This window comes from Neophocaena asiaeorientalis, unplaced genomic scaffold (genome assembly GCF_003031525.2).
Source record: "Neophocaena asiaeorientalis asiaeorientalis breed wild unplaced genomic scaffold, Neophocaena_asiaeorientalis_V1.1 scaffold152, whole genome shotgun sequence".
NCBI lineage: Eukaryota > Metazoa > Chordata > Mammalia > Artiodactyla > Phocoenidae > Neophocaena > Neophocaena asiaeorientalis.
Window position 1 is genome coordinate 10,982,386 of NW_020185338.1, and position 17,410 is coordinate 10,999,795.

At 36.9% G+C, this 17,410-nt stretch overlaps 1 protein-coding gene across 1 annotated transcript in view; it reads left to right on the top strand.

Moving 5' to 3' along the window:
• Positions 1-17,410, top strand: part of CEP128 (centrosomal protein 128) — a 419,931-nt gene that overhangs the window by 380,854 nt on the left and 21,667 nt on the right. The window contains exon 21 of the mRNA XM_024736316.1: positions 15,227-15,304. Within this exon, the coding sequence (XP_024592084.1) occupies positions 15,227-15,304 (78 nt within the window). The remainder of the gene's footprint in view (positions 1-15,226; positions 15,305-17,410) is intronic.

Here is a 17,410-nt window from a genome sequence, read left to right on the forward strand (position 1 = left end):
CAGTGAATGAACAATCTATTTCTGAGGACAAAGAGGAAATAGGGTGCTCTCAACAAGAAGGACTTCATTATGCAACATTTGGCAACAAGAACCTGGAGCAGTGCATTTGCTGAAAGAATGTGTGACAGTACTCTTTCATCTTTAGTTATGTTTGTGCATCATAACTTACTTCATATGGTTCATAAATGGGCAAACGCTGAAAGCAGGTTGTATAAAAATGTGATTGAAAGGAAAAGATAATATAGAAATGAAATTTTTTGTTGCATTGACCATTCTAATTTATACTTATAAATCTAAAAAATGAAAAAAAATCTGCAATTATGTAGTAAAGAAAACTGCATTATCAATTTTTAAAAAATTAGAAGCAGGGCTTCCCTGGTGGCACAGTGGTTAAGAATCCGCCTGCCAATGCAGGGGACATAGGTTCAGGCCCTGGTCCGGGAAGATCCCACATGTGGCGGAGCAGCTAAACCCATGCGCCACAACTACTGAGCCTGCACTCTAGAGCCCGTCAGCCACAACTGCTGAGCCCATATGTGCGCCTAGAGCCCGTGCTCCACAGCAAGAGAAGCCACCACAACGAGAAGCCTGTGCACCGCGAAGAAGAGTAGCCCCCGCTCACCACAGCTAGAGAAAGCCTGTGCACAACAATGAAGACCCAACGCAGCCACAAATAAATAAATAAATTTATATTAAAACAAATTAGAAGCTGTCACATTTTTAGAGGTATTGTGTTTTGAAGAAGCAAGTGCAAGAGAACAAGCCAGAAGTAATGATAAAATAGAACTCATTAGAAATATATTTGAAATTTCTAATCAGTATTTACAAGATGGGTGTTTTCCAGAATCATGGATGACAATTATTCAGTAGTCCGTTGCGTTCATACCTTCTAAATCAAGAGAATATATAACGTGCTTAACTTCTTACTAAAACTTCTAATGACATTTTTTTTTACTATCTCTTTATATTCTTTAAGTTATTTATCAAGTAGCTAAAATATATTTTTAAAACTTCACCCGTTGGGGACTTCCCTGGTGGCACAGTGGTTAAGAATTAGCCTGCCAATTCCAGGGGCACGGGTTCGACCCCTGGTTCAGGAAGATCCCACGTGCTACAGAGCAACTAAGCCTGTGCACCACAACTACTGAGCCTGCACTCTAGAGCCCACGAGCCGCAACTACTGAGCCCATGCACCACAACTACTGAAGCCCGTGTGCTCCAGGGCCCACGTGCCGCAATTACTGAGCCCACGTGCTACAAGTACTGTGCCTAGAACGCGTGCTCCGCAACAAGAGAAGGCTCCACAACAAGCGAAGCCACCGCTATGAGAGGCCCGTGCACCGCAGCGAAGAGTAGACCCCACTCGCCGCAACTAGAGAAAGCCCGTGCACAGCAATGAAGACCCAACACAGCCAAAAAATAAATTAAATTAAATTTTTTAAAAAATCTTAAAAAAAAAAAAAGAAACTTCACCCGTTGGACCAGAATAGTAAATGGTGATGACTAATTATTACCGATACACCAAAGATTAAGCAAAAGAATGCTGTTGTGTTCCAAGATCTAGGAACAAACTGCCATTCTGTATTCCCATCTCCTTGTTTCTTTGTTTTCTGTTTGCTTGTTTGTTTTTGTTATGAATGAATCTCCTGTAGTTCCCACAATGTTCAAATTGCAACTGACTTCGAGCGATATTACCTATTACCATAAATTTGATAGACCCAGTTTTCACTATCAATAGGCATCTTGTTTGCTTCTCCAGAAAGTTCCTTTAAAGCACTGGATTCTCTCTAAGTTTAAGAGGAAGAGACCATGTATATATTTAAAGTTTGAGCTCTGCATGGCTGTGATATGTACCTATGTCTGTACCTTCTTAGAAATAATACAGAGCAAAGCTCTTACCTTTGGCCTCCAACTAAAGTTGGGTGGGAGGGAAGGAAGGACAGGGAAAGCAATATTATGTAATACTTCATATTTGCTCTTCCTAACTGGTATTCCTTGTGGGTGTCATGTCCTAGAATATCTCAAGAAAATTTAGGGAGCAGGCGTCCTCAAAGAAGAAGTGGAGTACCTGTCTCATGTAATTGATGTTACTGTTGCAACTTCATTATATAGAGTATATTCCAGAACTCCTGACATACCCACATTCACTTGACAGGATATGGAATTATCCCCAAATCAAATATAAATTATCTATCTTTCACATTAGCAAATTTTTAAAATATTGTTGCATATATGTAGTTACTGGATGACTGAGAAGCAATTATAGCACCAAATTCAATAAATATTTATTGAGTAGCTATTATATATTAACACCATAGATTTAAAGAATAGTAAGTAAGGCTTAATCCCTATACTTAAATTTTTCCAATTTAATGGGAAAAGGCAGTTAACAAAAAATTATAAATATTTCTCTCTACTGCCCTAATAACTTATTTTCATTCAGGAACCAAAAGAATATGCTTGAACTAAATCTAATCAGCTTTAGCAAAATGAAGTCTGATGTAGTGATGTTATAGTTTGATTTGTACATAGTAGGTACTTAGTAAATGCTGTTGGATAAAGGGAAGGCCAGATGTCCTATCCAGTTTCTGTATAATAAATGCTGTGAAATCCTGACTAATTTCCAGAGTATTGCATGTTTTCTAAGTTTTTACAACATACTTTAAATGTCCAAAGTCATGTGGTTTTGGCTACTTCAGGGGGTTTGTTGGTTGTTTTTTTGTTTAGTTTCATTTTTTTTTTTTAATGTGTCTAGTAAGGGCTACAGAACTCGTTCATTTTAGTTGAGTATGTTAAAAAAGAAGTGGGGGAAGGGAGACTAAGTTCAAAATTTCAAATTGTTTTGGCAAAACCAACTCCTTTTCATACTAACCACCAGGCCACAAAGCTTCATTGTTGTCCAGTTGAATGAATACATGGCTTTCATTTGGAAAAAAGAAAAAAACCTTTCTAGCAATTGAAGTTTCAGGAAGACGATTGTTTGTGGCAAATGTCAGATGAATTTGCTCATCAAATAATATTGTCAGTTGTGTAATGCCCAGTGGCTTTCATGGTCCATCTTTCTCAGCCAGGGCTTGCAAATTCAGAAACTCGATGAATTTATTTAAAAATATATACTTTTGCTCACATATACTTCATCTATCCTCTCTTGCCCTTCTGTTCAGCCATTCAGGACGTACCTTAACAGAGCCTCTCAAACATACTTAGAATTCACCTTTAACATTACTTGTTTAGGTGGGCTGTCTTCCAAAATGTATTGCTATAACTTCAAATTACTGGTACTTTGAACTAAGTATGGCCTTAAGAGATAGTTCAGTTGAATTTTCAATAGTTTTGAAGGATTCTAGATAGTCTCTGCTTCTGTCTGCTTTGGCAGCGGTCGGCCAGGGAAATGCTTTGTACAGAATCCAAAAGAGTGTTTCTAAGTGTTCAAAAAAGGATTAATTATGAAAGCAAACTTTAAAAGTATAGTCAGAGTTGGTCTCAGTTATTTTTGAATTAAGTCTCAAAGCCACAATGATAAAAATAAAATACCTTGCCTGATTTCTATTTAGATCTGATCTGCCTGTCACCAGAAACTCATCCATATAGGCGGATTAACTGTTCACATGCTCTCTCAGCATCCAAGTGCTGTGTGCAGAGCAATGGAAAATGATTAATTTGTTTTGTCCTTCCTTTTTAGAACACAGGACAACTCTTTAAAAGAAAATAACCCTTTACTTTGAGAACAGAGAAGATTAATTATGTTCACCTCACCAAGGAGCTTTTAAGTAAATTAGCCTGGACCCTACCTCAGCCAGAACAATTATCATTCCTTATCAGTGTTCCATATCAGGACCCTCTGTTCCATGTTAAATATGGAAGAGGCAAATGTAATTGCCTGCTTTCGCATATCTTGAGGGCTTGGGGCAAGGGCCTTGCAGTATTCAGGGAAATGATTAGCATTTCTCAGTATCTGCCCTGTGACCAGTGTCTTCGTGGCCTCAAGTGGCTAAGCCCCTGTCAGCTCATCCACAGGAGACAGTTTGCTGTTCACATCCCACATTTCCTTATTAGGACATTATTAGGCCCACAAAAGATTTTATTCTCATCTTCCTCTCTTTTACTCTGTCTGGACCATTCAACTCAACTTTACTGTCCCTCGTTTTCTTCCATTTGTTTATTTAATTTTGAGTGTTTAAAAACATTCACTGTCCCTCAAGTCAGGTTTTAAATTGTACTTTTAGAAAATAATCTGTGCTACATATATGTTTCTACAACACTTATAAGTTCTAAATGAGTATTTATTGATCTTTGCGTTGAGAAGGTTTTTTGTTGTTTTCTTTTCCCCCATAAAACTAAAATCTATTGTGTATAATAGCAAGTACTCAGCCCTGGAAATTAAGGAAGAATATAGTCCTGCCTTTAAGAAATTTGCTGTCTACTGAAAGGGACAAATAGACAGGAAGCGATTAGACAGGTGATAGGAGGCATGTGTGTGCATGGGAAGCTCTGAGGATGGGTACCCAACACACACTTTAGGAGAGATGTTCACGGAATAATAACTAGTATTATCGTTGTAACGATAGCTAGTGTTTATTGAGTGCTTACTAGTGCCCTTCCCCATTCTGAGTACTTTACATATGTTAATATATTTGATCCTTAAAATAGTTCTACGCTATGGGTGTTATTATCATTCCTGTTTATAGGTGAAGAAACTGAGTCCCAGTGCAGAAGGATCAGGAACTTCCGTAGGCACACGTGGCCCGTAGGAGACTAAATCAGGGTTTCAACTCGGACCACTCAAGAGGCCATGCTTTTAACTGCCATGTTAGAGGAGGTAGTAACCAAGCCAAGTCTTGCAGAAGGACAATCAGTGGGCTAATTTAAGCAGCGTGTAGAGGATATTCCAGACAGGTGGGCCTTTGCGTTGTCGACTGAAAAAACAAAACAAAACAAACAAAAAAGCACAACCTAAAAGTCGAGAATTATGTTTTCTTTGGTAATCTTACTGAGGACTATATAATCGGGATATAGGCTCTCAGATAGCTCTGAGGAACTGTTTCAAAGAGGTAAGGAAGGAGCCAAGATATATAGGAGTTTTTGCTGGGAAAAAAAAAAGAAAAAGTCAAACATGGAAAGATTGCTGCTAATCACAAAAAACAGCCATCTCAAGTTAATGATTTTAGTGTTTTTTCTATGTATGGGAAGATGAATGGGTCCAGGTTCATTGAAATGATTGCTTAGATATGCATCTTAACTATCTAGGGCCAGCATCCTGTTTATCTCCATCCTGAATGCCCCTCAGGGCACATCATTGGAGGTGGCTGCATTGGCTGATGGATTGCTGGCAAGGCTACATTTGTTGTTTACCAGAATGGCAGCAATATTTGTTTGGTCCACAATGTGCAAAGTCATGATGGCACAGAAACTTTGACAGAAGCAAAAATATAGAATAACATTTATGGTAATAGAACCAGAAGCTAATTAGCAGCATCTAGATGAGGGCAAAACTGTAAAATCTTTTTTCTGTTTTAATTTTTTTTAAATTAGGACAGTTATAAAATGGAAAAAAAAAAAAAGAAAAGCAAGTTCTTTGCCTGCTTTTGGAAGTATCTGTTCTAAAAATACAAAATGACAAATATTTGGAGTTAGTAATTTGATAGGGCAAATACCCAAGATGACAGAAATATCTTTCTTCCTGTTTTCCTTATGCAGTCATTGACTTTGCTTTCTGCCACAGAAGAATGAAGGTTTTTCCACCCCTCAGGTGTTCTTGGGTAAATAGTAATCCCTAAATGGTTTTCTCCTTATTTTACTTTCTCTTTATAGAAAGCCATTTTTCTTACTCTTTCCAACCTTTCAAGCTCCCAACCTACTATGGGAAGAAGTTAAAACTACAGCAGAATAAATCTAGAGCCAGAAGGGCTCTTAGAGATTTTTAGATCCTTCTTTCCCATTTTCCTGATTTGGAAACTGAGATCCATGGGTTAAATGATTTTCCCAAGTTCATATAACTGGTAATGGCAAACCTGAGATATAACTTTTTATCTCCTGATTGCTACTCAGTGATCTTTTCCCCTGTACCTTGCTGCCTCAGATATATCTTGATGTCCTTAAACAGAGGGCTACCACAAATAAAAATATTATCTGAGTAATCTAAATAATTTATCATTATTAGAGAAACTATTTTGTGGACATTTAAGACATTTTCAGGAGTTTATGGTCAGAATGACTATTCTTGAGATGTAAGAGTATTTGGGGTAAATCAAGAGCTTTAGATGTGGCACCATTGCCCTTCTGGGGTTTCAGTACATTCTCCCAATAAATTTCTCAGGGAACTCCACCCAGATGGTACCCCTGACGTGGGTCTCAGAGTTTCCACTGCTCAGCAGGTCCCCAACCTGGGAGTGAGACGCCTTGCCCCCTTCTCACAATACTCCCAAACTCCACCAATTCTTCCCTTGCTTGGGGCTCAGGGGCCAGCAGTCTGCAAACAGCATCAGAGGTTCCTTTTAGAGCATGTCACTCCTCTGCTGAAAACCCTCAGAAGACCTTCTGTCTCATTCAGAATTAAATACACTTACTTCACTGTGGCCTAAAGGCTCTGTAAGATCTTATCACAGGCATCTTCAGCCTCTTCTTGGGCCCTCCCTCAGCTCACCTGTAGAACAGTGTCTGCTATAGAGTCAGTGTTTAGTAAATGCTTGAAGATTGAATAAATGGATAAATCCCTCCCCTTCATTGAGTAAATTGCATTCGTTCACTCAAGAAGCAGTTATTGAATACCTTTTCTGTGGAAGCACTGGGTGGACTGTGGGTACAGTGGGGAACAAAGACAGACATTCCCCACCCGGAGGATGCTTACTGCCCAGTGTCAACACAAGCATTAATTAAATAACTGCACAAATAAATGGAACACTAGTACTCTAATACTTGTTGCAAAGGAAAGGCTCATGATTTAACTGAGAGCTTATTTGACAGAAATCAGTGAAGGCATGGGTGCCTTGCCTGAGGAAGTGATGAAAGATAATAAAAATTAACCAGTTCACTTAAGATTTATACATTTCATTACAAATTAATGTAAATTTTACATTAAACATATTCAAGTGGAATTAATGGTATGCATGCTGAAGTCTTCAGGGTAAAGTGTCCTAATGTACACAGTTTACTTTGTAATGCATCCAAAAAGTAAGTTGGGTTAATGGATAGACGTGGGGATGGATAGATGAATATGTGATAAAGCAAATATAACAAAATGTTAATAGTAGAACTTAGGTGGTGGGTATTTGTGTGATCTCCGTAAATTTCTTTCAGATTTCCTGTATGCTTGAAAATGCTCATAATGTTGGGGGGAAAAGTTTTAACCAGATAAGGAGACTGCAGGGAACATTCTCCACCGAGGGCACAGTATGTACAAAAGCAATTTGTGTGCCATTACAATTTTATTACTTTTATGTTTTGGACGATGTCTTTAGAACAGTAATGTATTTCTAAATATTGGATATAGTTTTAATTAAGTTTGCCTTGTTTCTGCTTTGTACTCTGTTGACTAATTTTTATTAGTAATTTTAGATTGTCAAATTTAGATTGTCACTGACCTCCTTTTCTCCATTTGAGAATCCTTGAGCTGACAGTATTTCACAGAATCGGTTTTTTAAATACTATTTAGAAAGTACTTGACAGTTTTCAATGTACTTTCACATTCACTCTTACTTGATTATCACAGTTACTCTATGAGTATGGGATAATAAAGACCATCATTATTTATCCCCATTTTGCAAATAAAAGACTGAAGCTTAGAAGGGCAGGGGAAACCACAAAATACAATTAATGTTGCTGGAACTGTGCATCTCCACAAATGAGATAGGCTGACTTCTGGTTCAGCATCCCTTCCACCTCACCACTGTCCTCCATCAGCCAGCTTGAAACACGTGACTGGGACCAGTAAATCCCACAAACATAGTTTCTTTATCTGCCACCTTAAGCAGAAATTGCTAAACTCTGTCTCTTTCAGCAAACACTTGCTTATACTGTTTGCCCATTATTAACATGCAATCACATTTTGGGGGCAAAAGTTCTTAAATTTCTTTCCCTTGTTGAGGGCATTTAGTTTTCAATTTTAAGAAATGAAGTGATTTCACAGAAATTAAAGTGTGGATCTCAAGACCCTCCTCCTTATAGACTGGTTGTAAGGGCCCAGTTCGTTATCTAGCATACAGAGAACACTAAACTAGTCCTCACTATTCTTTGTGTGTTATTTTTCCTTTATATCAGGAAAAATATTTAAAGAGGGGATCTCAAGGGGAAGAGATATGTTTCTTTATTCCTTCTGTATTCCTTTCTCCTTCAACTCATTCTTGGTGTTCTCTTATTGAAAAAAAATCCCCAAATTAAGCTAATAATAAGATCATGGGTTGACTGTAACTCATCATTTGGTTATGTCTAGAAACAAGAAAGCAATAATCTGGAATGACAGATTCTCTAGGTTTTTTATAGTTCTTCACTGAAAAAAATTACTGTGAACGAGAGTTGGAAAATACCTAGAAAGCCTTCTTTATTCAAATTTTCTAGTGAAGGTATTCTACCTATTCTCAAATTTCATAAATTTGTGCTTTTTAAAGGAGATCTTCTACCATGTTTGATTAGAATGGTATTATATGAAGACACAAATAGAATTTGTTGTTGACAAAAGTTCTGGATTTTAGATCAAATAGAGTCACTGATGCCATATTGCCACATTAACTGGTGTTTTTTTTTGTTTGTCTTTTTAACAAGCCTTATGTACCCTCTTACCCTGAGACACATGTAAACACTTCTAAGTGGGTGTCTGATTTTTAAAACTCTCTTAAAGTGAAGCCATACCCGGCCTCTGTACCCTGACACCAAATTAAATCTTGGAGACAAGAGTTTTGGGTGAAGTAGAGAAGAACAGCTTTACTGCTTTGCCAGGCAAAGGGGCCACAGCGGGCTTGTGCCTCAAAAACTGTGTGTCTCAACATGGAGGCGATAGTGAGAAGTTTCATGGTAATGGTTCAGAGAGGGTGTGATCAGCTTGCAGACACTCTTCTGATTGGTTGGTGGTGAGGTAAGTGGGAGTTAGCATCATCAACCTTCTGGTTCCAACCCCTCTGGGGTCTGCCTGCTTGAGAGCAGCATACCATTAATTTCTCCCACCTTGTGGGGCTTTCAGTATCTGCAGAACAGCTCAGATATTGTTACATATGTATATCCCTTAATGGGGAACAAGAACCCTGCCCCGAGGCTGCATTTTTGTTTCTCTTGCCTGTTCCTCCCTTGTCTCCACATCCCCTCCCTTCCCTAATTAGCAACTGTTTGAACCTTCTCACTGGAACTCAGGGAAGGTCATGGAGGCTGAATGAAGCCTATTTCCTGTTATGGAGACATGGAGGACACAGAAAGGCTTTTGTGCCCAGGAGCCCCACAGGGTCCTGCTTGGTATCAAAAGTACACAATCTAGAAATAGAGGACTCCTCTGATATTCCAAGAAATCCACATGACTTTGAGCTCTGAGGCTCTTTGAAGGATGTGTGTCTACGAAATGACTTTGCCAGCCCAGCCTCTGATACTTTTTCACTTGGTTCCAGCAAGTGTCATACAGTTTGGATGAAAAGAGGACCCTGTGAAGCCAATATAGCTGTGCTGGATCTAGTCACCTCAAGTGAAAAGGCAGACAGTCTCTCTTTTTCATGATCTCACTCTTCCTCTCCTTCAAACTTGTTTACTCAGGTCCTTTTACCATCTTTCAGCCATTTGTCAAAAAAGTTTTTAAGTGAATCTCTTTCCAAATGAAATGGAATTGCATTTTTGAACCCAAATAAACTGCTTCATAACCTCATGTATTTAATATCTATATAGTGCCAAAAATGCACACACATTTTTAAAATAAAAATGTAGACACCATATCCTTTATGTATCATCCAAAACCTCAAAACATATGATTTCAATAGCACTATAAGAAAATGGTGGTTGTTATATGTTAATAAGAAAATAACATGTACATTTTTACAAAGAAAAGTATGTTCTGTTTCGTAAGCTTTCTCTACAGGAGACAGGAATCTAAGAATTGCAGTGAAGCCCCTTCTAATTCCTAATAGCTGCTACTTATGTTGTCATACTATATTATTCAATTTCCCTCAAGTCTGACGCAAAGGAACACCTAAAGAAAAATATACTGTGGACCAGTACAAACTGTTCAACCCCACAGCAGTTTGGTGTGTGTTGAAGATTTTGAAATAGTAACATTGCCAGCTGATTCATTGCCCCTTCCAACAGGTATCTAAACACGCCCGTACGTACGGAAGCCGGAAGTCCTAACAGACAGGACTTCTGAATTTCACTGTTGTTTCCGCCACTGGATCTTGCCCTTAGTCTAGAGAAAATAAATGAAATAGCAAACTTTTGCTTCTAGGTTTTTAATACAGAGGTCAAGATTCAGCGGGTTGATTAGAACACGGTAACTCTGCCTTTGTCTTTATGTGACCAACATTTGTTGAAGCACCTCTTGTGGACAGATAGTGTGCTATCCTAGTGCTAAATGTTACAATAAAAGAAAAGGGGGTATTAGTATCATAAAACTCAATCTCATACCTAACGTCCTCTAATCAACAGAAAGACTGTCCTGACCCCTTGTGTGTGTATATATATTGGATGCATGGTCTTGAGCACAGACCCTTCAGCACTGGCAAGATGAAATTCTTCCTGGGTTCATCTTAAGACTTCCTTTTCCAGAAACGAGCTCATCAAGGACATATCTTCAAAATTCTAGCTGCTAAGAGTTGATAGCTAACAAGGGATTAGGAATTTACCTAAAGCATGCACTATTACAGCTACTGGTTGCTGTCCTTTTCAATTGGTGATTTGCCATGAAAATATTTATATAATAACACTGACATTTCTGCATTCAGACTGCTTGGATTTGCATACCAGTTTTGCCACCACATGACTGTGAGGAAGTTATTTACACTTTGGTCCTCAGTTGTCTCATCTGTAAAATGGGGATAACCTTAGTATCTACATTATACAGTGGAATGAGGATTAAGAATTGTATTCAAAATTGAATTACATTTTTATAGTTAGTCTTTCATTATCCTACTAAACAGGATTAGGAGTAATTGATCATTTGCTTCCTAGGCCAGTGGAAGTCCAGCTCCTTAAGCCTCTGAGATAAAGCAAGTACTATAATCAGTGTATTGTATCAGTTTTTTATGAAATGGAGTCTTAATTGTGAATTTCTCTCTTTTCAAGTTAGATATGAAATTTATTATCTTGTAACATTTTCAAAAGAGAAACACTCTTTAAACCCCTATGTGAATGTCCAATTTAGTTCTTCTAGAAAATTGATTTAAGAAAATTAAAGACAGGTTAAGCACCTGTCATTTCCTGGTGCCATTATTCATAAACTTGAGAAATTGTTCCCTTAATTCTACCAGTGGAGACTCATATGTGCCCTTTAATGCATTCGACCATGTAAGGCAGAAGTAATTAATCAACTTAAAAAATAAAAAGTTTCCCTGACTCTGCATGAGATATTTTGCCCTAGGAAATAGCATGCTGTAGGTCCTCATTGGCACCTTTAAAATCCAAGCAAGTTCCCTGTTTAGACTTCCCATCTGCTATTAGTCCTTGTCTCTCTAGCACAGTTAGCTTTTGGGGAAAAGTGAATTTAAAATGCCATGTAATGTGACAAGACTCTAAGCACAGGATGCCAGCCAATCTCACATTAAAAAACAAAAGACGGGGAAAAAAAAAAAAAAAGAAGACGGAGTTTGAATTTGCGTATGCATACTTTTTAAATCTATATGACAACGTGGTAGGTTTAAGCACATTAACATACACATAGAGGGAGAGAAGGCCAGAAAATAAATGTGCTCTCCAAATACCACTTAATTATGAAATTATGAGGCCTGAGGTGACTGCAGGCCTGGACTCATTATCTTCATTACTTTATGCCTTATTGTTGCAGATGCCTTAGAAATCTCAGCATCTATACATGTAATTTCCTTAAAATAAATGCAATTAACTTTCTTCTTTGTATAATTCTTACATCTTTTACATATGCATATTCTCCCTCCAGTAAATTTAAAGTTCCTGCAGAAGAGAAAGTGTGCCATCTACGTCTTATGGATCTTTCTGTGGTATCTAGATATACATTTGGTGTTACTTAACTGACTAGAATATAAGGATGAAGAGAAGGACATGTGTACCAGAAAGTATTTCTGATATTGAGCAAGATATTGAGAAACAATCCATAAATGGAATATAAAATAATCACAACTACAATAGATGAAGAGAAAGTATAAAGATGTTAATGGAGACGCGGGGAGTTAGGGGAGGAAAGTAGAAAAATAACCGGTTAAGAAAGAAGAAGCCAAGCAAATTTTTAAGGTTGAAGGTTTACTCAAAAAAAATTAGCCATTTGAATATGTACCCCCAAAACATAATCAAATAGAATAAACCAGTATGTGTAAACATGCTAGGAAAAAACCTTTTTAATGCATCACCTGAGTGATTGAAAATTTTAAGCAAAAATATTTACATAACCTGCTAGCTTTACAGTAGGGAAGGAGATCATTTGCTTATTTTAAGATCAAAATAAGTATAACATATTTAACCCAGGTTCAGAGGGTCACTTTTGAATGAAAAAAATTATGGGATGAAAAAAAAGGAAATAAAGTTTTAAAACTACAAGTTGTACCGAAACAACTGTTTATGAAGAAGATTTTATCCAATGCATAAAATTTTGCTTTAAAATCACCATGGCATTGATTTGGATTTTACTATTCAAGGGCCAATATAATTATTGAGGAAAGCTATAATTTTACTATTTAAATGAATATAGCATATATGGTGACTAAAACTACTAGTTCTCCTAAATCTACACATTAGGGCCTATGTTAAGAAACATGTCATTTTTTTAATTGAAGTATAGTTGATTTACAATGTTGTGTTCATTTCTGCTGTATAGCAGTGACTCAGTTATACATATATATACACATTCTTTTTTATATTCTTTTCCATTATGGTATATCTCAGGATATTGAATATAGTTCCCTGGGCTATACGGTAGGACCTTGTTGTTTATCCATTCTATGTGTAAATATTTTCCAACCACTGACCCCAAAAAAGCCAGTTCTCCATGTCTGTGAGTCTGTCTCTAAGAAACATGTTATTTTGATTAATCTTTCCTATTCATGAAATAATTAAATAAATCTATTTAAAATGCATGGCAGTTTGAGTTGAGCACATGCCACAAAAAAGACTAACAATGTAAGTGTTAATCGGAAGGAACGAAATACTAAGTCTTTTAAATGGAACTCGAAAAGGAAGTTTAAGTGGAACTCGAAAAGTTATGAATGTGAAGAAACAGCATGTACAACTTCCAATTTCAAAATGGCCAAAGTGAGGATGTTTCTACTACTCTCTCAAAAATCACATTAGAAGAATACAAATATGAAGAGGGAGAAACAGTGGCTTACATGTTGACAACTAGAAGACATCTATAATGCCAAGTCAAAGAACATCGAAAGAAAAAGGGTAAAATGCCTCATGACAGAGGTGAAACCCAAATGCCTGTCAAGGGGATAGCTATGGAAAGCAAATTTTATTCACCCTGTAGAATTTCTGAAAGGCTTTTGAGCTAGTGGTACCCTTTTATTGCAGAAGGAGAGAGTGGAAATGAGTACATTGAAAGTGTCTTCAGGGAAGAGTTAGACCCTCCACTGTCTGTCTCCATCCCTGCTCCTCCAGAAACCCTGCAGGAGATGTAAGGCTATGCTCTGGAGAAGCTCTGGATGGGAGGTGAAGACAGAGCATCAGGGTGAGATAGGGATAGGAAGAGTAAATGAAAGTGAGTATACCAGATGATGAGAACACCAGTTCCTAACCCAGGCTAGTTCCAAAAACATTGAACTCCCCTGAGAAAAAATCCCTGACGCACATATAATTTGGAGCCTCCTCCCACCAAAAAAAAAAAAAAAAGAAAGAAAGAAAAAGAAAAAAAAGCCATTTGACCACCTGATTAGCCTATTATTAAATTACATAATTCTCAGGTATTATTTGCAATAAATTCTATGCTATGCATTGGTAGCTAACAAACCATGAAATCTTATGGCTTAGCACCATAAAAGTTGATTTTTCACTCACATTAAGTCCAGTATGGTGGGCGGCTCTCCTCAATCCTGTAGCTCTGCCGTCCGGAATATGTGGCCTCCAGGGTCCTTATGGCAGGGTCTGAGGTGGAAAAGGGAACACACAGACTCTTAACTGTCTCAGTCCAGAAGTGACACATGTCACTTTCATTCATAATCTATTGTGCAGAACCGTTCACGTGGGAGCTGTAGGGGAGTACATGGAATAGTGGGTGGTCACTAACTTCCTGATAGCTCTGTGCAAACTTATGTCCAGGTTCCTGCAGGACACTTTCTTCCCATGCACAGCCCTAGGGTTTATTTTTTATTTCATTGAATAATTACAATTTGTTTTAAATGTAAAAGCTACTATCTGTGTGCCTACCCTGTGACAGGACTAAGAATACAGAGGTGTATATGGTACAGTCTCTGGTCTCAAGGTTATTCTACCATTTAACCTCTTAGTTCAACATTTGCTTTGAAATAATTTTCAGAGCATTCCCTCTTAGTGGTTATATCAGTATGTGTAAATCAGTGACTAGCTAATCAAAGACTGTAGAAGTTATTGATTTGTTATCAGCAGGGTCTTGTGTCCCTGTCGCACATATTTAATTTCAGATTATTTCTTCCAAGTCTTTTGAGAACTACTCTTTTCCTTTTTAACTAAAATAATTGTTGAGAGCTCTTTTCTTCTTTATAATGGCAACATGTGAGGATCTCTAATATGCTCCATAGATAAGTAACTGCAAATTCATCTATTTCTCAGTATTACCTTACGATTTATTTCTGATGTTCACTGAAGCAGGTTTTTAAATTAATATGAAATTCTCTATAGAAAGTTTGATAGTATATCAGTTGCAAGCAGTTATCTAGGAGGCTCTTTATATTCAAATCAGTCTTGCAAATGCATCTCATATTCTTCTTGAAAAAATTTTTTCTCATGTAGATACATTTATCTTAGACATACTATTTGTTATTTGACTCTCTAAATCTACAGCCTGAACTGCTTATACCAATGGTACGACTGATTTTTAGTACTTGGATTCTGAAAGTATTAATCAATTTTTCATAATGCTTGCTTGCCTTGTGTTTTCTAGAGTACCCGAGTGGCCTTAGACCATCTGGAGTCTGTGCCTGAGAAACTGAGCCTACTAGAAGATTTCAAAGGCTTCAGAGTGAGAAAGAGTTTGGCTTTTCTCTTTCAGTATTTTTATCTGAGTGAAAGCACTTGACATCTTCCTGATGTGCAAAGAAAATTGTAGGGAGGGAGGAAAGACCATAAAACATTGGGGACTCTTAACACTCAGTCTTATCAGAGCTTATTGACATTTCTGAAGCCAGCATTGAAAATAATGGAACTTACATATTAGCGCAATATAGGAAAATAGAGGCTTTTACCCTATTACCAGAAGCTCATTTGGCCCCCTAAAGCTTTAACTATAGTTTAGAAAAACCTAAGAATTAAAAGGAATTACACATTCCTTTTAATTCTTTTAAAGGAATTAAATGACTTTTTTGATAAACAATTTTAATTTATGAATTATCTTCTTTTTTTAAATTATAAATTTCCAGAGTACTGTTTGTCTTAGAGATACAGTAGTGCATAGGTTATCCCTGTACTACAATATATGAATCCAGATCCACATAGAATTTTAGATTTTATATCCAATGTTATTTATTGATAGAACTCTAACCACAAAGGACTTTATTATCAAGCCAGTTAATTACATGTCGGAATTTACCTACTGTAAATATAACCCTGCCACCCAGTCCTGCCAGACAAGGTCCAGGCCAGACAGCACATGTCCCCATAGGGGTGCATATGTAATGGACAGTTTTAGTGATTTGTAATTTCTTGACCCTGTATGAACAAACAGAGATGAGAGTTTCTCTTTGAAAATGATTTAACTGTTTATTTCACGTTAGCTTTAAAATATAACATATATAGATTCTGCTTAACTCTAACATATTATTTGAGGATATAGTGAGTAAGAAATATAACCAGATCATGCCATGTTGATTTATTAGAGGTACTGATATGATGTAACTTTCAAGGTCTACACTATCTTAAAATTTCATTAAGTGTATTTTGCTAGTTCAGTAACTAAACATTTTTGAGTGGGATCTAGGGTTGAGCTGACACATCCAGAAATCTAGAATATCACTTATAGAATAAAGCCAAGTGTTTCTAGTATATTTTACTAAAGTTTTAATTCTTTCTCATGATTTAATTGCATATTTGCTGTCTAAATCTCTATCAAAGAATTATGAAACCAGTGTTCAAGAAGATGTAATTTCTTTTCACCCTTATATGACCCGATATGGAAAGCAGACAATATGTTACACCCATGTCCTTTCCACTTTTTTCTTCTTTAGCTAATAGAAGTTATCTAAGTGAATGAAGGGCCGGCACCAGAAGGTATGAGAAACAAGTGGCATTTGCCATTGAAAAACTAATGCCTGTCTTATACCAGCATAAAAAAAATAGAGTTTAACCTCCAGTGACAGCTCATTTTTTCCCCCAGTGGTCTACATTAAACAGAATGTTCATAAGGGTAATTTAAAAGTTGTGTTCTCTACTATTACCAAAAAATTTATTATTATTTTTCATCTTATAGGCTAGTGATTATCTACAAATCTAGCTTATATGTGCACACACTCACATAGGAAGGTGCCTATATAGTGAAATTTTTAGGGACAGTGTTTTTCAAATTTCAGAATTGTACTTTCCAGTATTAGTCATTAAAATTGAAACCTTTACCTTTAAAAGGGAAAGGAGTTCGTTAGCAAGTATTATGCACTGCTATGTGGCAGGCAGTAGCTAAGTACTTTACATTACATTTCTTCAAATCCTCAGAGACACCCTATAGATTGGCATTATTTTCCCCCATTTTACAGCTCAGGAAACTGAGGTTTGGGGTATGTAAATTAGAGAAATCTATGATCTACTTCTCTGTGTTTACAGCAAAGCCCATCTGCTTTGCCCTCCTGCCTGTAGCTTGAAACCCATTCTATATGTACTCTAAAGCCATCTGTATGATTAAAAAGAGGTCATGTAATCAATTTAATGAAAACAACTAAACATAGCCTTAAATAAAAATACATGAAGCCTTTAGGTTATTAGACGTAGATTATATTTTTCAAAACCCAAAACTTTCTAAAATTCAGTACGCCGTTAACAAGAGTTCAAAGACCTAAGTTCTGTTCTATGCTCATGCACCAGACAAAATCACCTAATATCTCAGGGAATATTTTCTCATCCATAAAATATGAGAGACTTG